Raw genomic sequence first — 4,874 nt, forward strand, 5'->3', positions numbered from 1 at the left:
ACACACACACACACACACACACACACATAACCCCCTCTCTCCCATTCAGTGAATCCAGATCTCTGGAACCATGGCCCAGGATCCATGTTCTTACCAAATTCCAGGGAATTCCTGTGCCAGGTAACTATGAAGAGCCTCACTCTGAGAAGAGGAGCCTTCTCCCATCTCCCACCCACATCAGCTGCCACAGGAGCTGGATGTGCTCAACACCCTGTTGACAGTCCCTCTTGCTTTTGCAGCCTCCAGTCCATCCACAAGAGTGATTCTATCATTAAGGAGGGGCAGGCTACCCACAAGTCAAGGTAGGAGGTCTGAAGCTCACAGTGAGTGGCTGGGAGGGCTCTCGCCCACTGGCAAGAGGAGCGGGAAGAGAACCTTTTTCCTTCTGACCTCATGGTAAACAAACGCCTTCCTTCAAGAGGCTGAGTGTGAGAATACAGGCAGTTATCCCAACAACTATATGTGAGAAATTTTAAATCCTCTAGCTATGGAGAGCTGTTTGGAGCATGTAACATGGGACTAGCCCTCTTCTTTTCTAAAACAGTAAAATAAATTTTATCAGGGCTGGTGAAATAGCTCAGCAGACTAAGCACCTGTTTAGGCAGGCACAAAGACCGGGGCTCGACCCCCAACACCACATGCCACTCGGGTCCCACCCCCAAGCGCACTGAGCCGGCCACTAAGATCGGGCATGGTGGCACATGCCTGCAATCCCAGTGCTGGGGAGGCCGAATACAGGAGGATCACTACAAGTCTGAGCTGTGTAGTGAGACCTTGTAGTAAATACATAATAAATTAAATAAATAAATACAATTTTGTCCTGCGTATTTGAGGTTTACAACTTGATGCCGGGGAAATCAGATGGATGCACCTGGAACACCTCGTGCTAAGTGAAATGCCCTTCCCTACTTGGGTGATTCGTAATAGAGAAGTAGAGGGCTTCCCTGAGCTACTTACTCACGTGGAGAGTATTCCTAGATCTCCTCTATATCCTTGGATTTGTGCTAGGCTTTGAGGTTTCAGTAGCAAACAAAAAAAAGAAAAAAGCCTTCTCTCCTGGATCTCACTGTCTGGGCCTTTTTTGCTCTATGGACCCTTTATCAGTTCAAGGAAGTCTACGGATTCCTCCCAGAAAGTGGTTTTTTACACATACCACAAATTACAAAGGACGACCCAATTTGGTCTTTAGCAAGACCTTATATAATAAGACATAGCAACAGGTCTATGCACTATTGTAATTTTGGATTAGTGTAAAGGATAAACAATTCTTCAAAGTTCTTCCCACAATTATAATCTGATATGCAAATAAATACCTGTGGTTTCTCTTTCAGTTAAAGGCTAGTTACAGTAAAGATGAAGGTCCATCTACATTGATGGACTCTTGAATTCTGCCCATACTTAAAAATCACTAGTTTGGGCTGGGGAGATGGCTCAGTAGAATAAGTGCTTGCCTAGTAAGTGCAAGGACCTGAGTTCAATTCCCAGTTCAAAAAAAAAACACTACCTTATGGTGGCATGAAACCTGTAATCCTAGTGCTTAAGAGGCTGAGAACAGGAGGATTACTACAGATCTGCTCTGTGTAGTGAGATCCTGCAGACCCTGTACTAAATATCAAAAAAAAAAAATCATTAGTTTAGCCAAGAGGGGAGGGTATAGCTCAGGGGCATCACCTGCCTGGCAAGCACAAGGTCCTGAGTTTGATCCCTGGTACCACAATAAATACATAAATAAATCACTAGTTTAATAAAAATGTCATGCATTTCTCAAATAATTAGCCATAAAATTATGTTTATGAAATTGTTATAAAGAAGATAGAAGAAGGGGTGGAAGAAGTTTTCATGCCCATTCTAAAACAAGGCAGAATTTGGCATTTAAGCTACAATTTGGAGAATAAAGAGTTGGCTTGTCTACTCTTTATTGAATGGCATTGAAACAGGTGCAAAAGGCCTGAGGCAGGAGAAATCTTAGAGTTTTCTGCTGGATGGTTTTGTATCTGTATATACAAAGTAGGATAGATATACAGCTACTTTCTCTTAATTCAATGAGAAGAAAGATTTGTACTAATAGTGTTTGGACAGGATATTATGTCTGCATCTTGTATTATGAATAACCACTACGAAGGCAACAATATGCATTGTATTAATTATTGAAACTGTCTTATTAATCAGTTTTGAAACTGTCTCATTGCTATTTGTTTCTCAATAAAATTAATTTTAAAAAAGAGAGAGAGAAATCTTAGAAGTACTGAGAAAAAACCACTGTGGCTGAAACTCAGTGAGGTCTAAGGAAGGGGGAATGAGAGGGATTTTGTTGTTCTGTTTGAGTCACTAGCTAATAATACCACTTTTCTCATGTCCTACCTCTTCTGTCACTGTCAAAATCCTGAAAGAAACACGAGGGAAGCAGGAGGCAGGTCAGAGTCCACACAATTTTCAAAAGATTCATCCGCAGGAATTGAGGGCAGTTAACCTCCCAGACTTAATTTCTGGGGAGTTGTATCCCATCTGGGTGGGATAAGGGTTTACCCATCACCTACCAGGCCTAAGACCTCTGGGAAAGTCCCATGGACTTCTGGGAAAAGCAACAAAAGTCAGAGTCAGAAAGAAAAGGCATAGGAGTCCTCAGACAGTCTGACCTGCAGGACCTCAGACACAAAGCACTGGAAGAAGCTAGGGGAAGAAAAGAAGTATAGGACAATGATGCTGAAGACCCAGGTCACTAAAAGGCATCAGAGAAAGACAGAGCAGAGAGATGGGCCTGAGTGGAGGTCAGCCTCTCTAGGAGCCCTGCCCCAGGAAGGTCACAGGGCAAAGTATCCTGGCAAGGCATCCAATCAGCCCACTCCTAGGGAGGCCAGACCATGTGCTCAGCTGACCACAGATGAGGACTCTGAGGACCCAGGATGCAGCTGCTCGCCCACAGACAAGGAAAGCCCTAGCTTGGGCTCTGAATCCAGCCCTTTTTTCCTCAAGCAGAGCAAAACTGGGTGCTTAAATCAAGTATCTGAGTGAGAGAATTCTCATGTCTGTGAATCCCAGCACTCCGGGAGGCTGGGGCAGAATGACTACAAGTTCTAGTGCAGTTTGGGCGTTTAGCAACCTGACATCTTGCACACTGAGATATCTTTGATGCTATAACAAAGTTGAAAAAGGACTGGGGGTTCTGGGGAGATAGTTCAGTGGTCTAAGTGCCTGCCTTGCAAGTGCAAGGACCCAGGTTTGATCCCAGGTACCGCATACCACTCCGGCCTTGGATCCCTAGGCACTCCAAGCCAGCCACCAAAACTGGGCATGGTAGTGCACACCTATAATCCCAGCCCTGGGCAGGCTGAGACACGAGGATCAGTATGAGTCCAAGCTGTGCACCAAATAAATAAAAGATTTTTTTTCCTTTTTTTGCAGAACCGGGAATGATTTTTTTAATTAAAAAAAAAAAGAAAAGGAAAAGAAAAGAAAAGAAAAATGGCTGGGGATGTAGTTTAGTACAAAAGCCTTGGGTTTGGCCCCTGAGGAGGAAAGGAGGGAAAAGATGAACTGCAGAGTCCAAGTGTATGGTCATGCTGTGTAACCTAATGTAGGGCAGGATTTGATCAGGTTATAAAAGGAAAAGAAGGGCCCTCCAGGCAGGGGATATGGCAGGAGGGAAGAGAGAAGGCCAGGGAGGGGGGGAGGACAGTCCCTGAGTTCCGGGACCTGACTCCTCGAGGCTTGCAGGTTCGCGGGGCCCACAGAGGGAGGCCACTTCTGAAAAACAGGCCCAAGGCAACACAAAACAATCTCTTGGTGTTTCAGTGAGAAATCCAGCACTACAAGCGGAGAAAGCCACACTCAGATAGTCCAGAAGAAGGGGAAAGGGTAAGCCAAGTGGGCAACGCCAGGCACCGCCCGCCCCCGCATGACCACACACTCCGCCTTCCCCTTCCCAGGGGTGGGTGGGTGACCCCGTGCAGACCAGACCCCCAGAAGCCGCGGACAGTGCACAAGCACAAGCATCCTGCAGGCCAAGGGGCTCACAGACATGGTGCCAAGCGACATGCAGACAATAGTGAAAAGTTCTTCTGCTGTGCCAGGCACTGTGAGAAGCATTCTGCATTCACTGCCTTGTTTATTCCTCGAAAGCAATCCTATGAGGCAAGGGCATGTTAGCCCATTTTACAGAGGAGCAAGCTGCAAGTTGCCCACCTGAAATATCACACCTGCCCCTACATAGCTGAGAAGGAATGGAGCTGGTACTCGAGCTAGAATCTCCCAGATCTGAATTCCACCTCGCTGTCTTTAACATGTGCCACCCCCAAAGATCAGCTTTCTCACCATGGGTTCACTTAACCCCTGAGCCTGATATTATTGGGGAAATCTATCTTTTCTACATCCAGGAGTGCGGCGGGACACTCCAGGCAAAGGCAGAGAACTCAAGGCAGTTCTTCTCTGTGTCCACAGCCATGCTACCCGCGACATCAGCCAGTTCAAGAGTGGGATCTGTAGCCTCATGAGGGCCAAGTTTTACAGCATAGCCCAGGAGGCTGGCTTCTGCCTGCAGGACAAGATGGAAATCCTCGTGAAGTAAGGGCGCGCCTGAGTCTAATTCACTTGCAGAACACTGACCTGTACCTGCTATGTGCCCATCAGGGGATAGGTGCTTGGGCTATGCCAATACCAACAACAGAGACAGGCTCCCTTCCCTCAGGGGGCTAAGAGTGTCGTGCAGAATAGAGGCATCAGCAAAATAACTGCATCTGGAAATATAAAGGTTCAGAGTTATAGATTAGATTATAACCATCCCATTCAGTAAGAGGACAGAGTACTATGTCAGGAAGTGATGAAATGGGAGAGGAGAGAGAGAGAGAGAGAGAGAGAGAGAGAGAGAGAGAGAGAGA

The 4,874-nt window shown here is 46.3% G+C and overlaps 1 protein-coding gene across 1 annotated transcript in view; it reads left to right on the plus strand.

The window, feature by feature from the left end:
- Ccdc60 (coiled-coil domain containing 60) overlaps positions 1-4,874 on the plus strand; it is a 112,531-nt gene that overhangs the window by 97,846 nt on the left and 9,811 nt on the right. The window contains exons 9-11 of the mRNA XM_023720933.1: positions 240-302; positions 3,793-3,855; positions 4,438-4,560. Of these exons, the coding sequence (XP_023576701.1) occupies positions 240-302; positions 3,793-3,855; positions 4,438-4,560 (249 nt within the window). The remainder of the gene's footprint in view (positions 1-239; positions 303-3,792; positions 3,856-4,437; positions 4,561-4,874) is intronic.

The sequence above is a fragment of the Octodon degus genome, unplaced genomic scaffold (genome assembly GCF_000260255.1).
Source record: "Octodon degus isolate 3935 unplaced genomic scaffold, OctDeg1.0 scaffold00079, whole genome shotgun sequence".
NCBI classification, from domain to species: Eukaryota; Metazoa; Chordata; class Mammalia; order Rodentia; family Octodontidae; genus Octodon; species Octodon degus.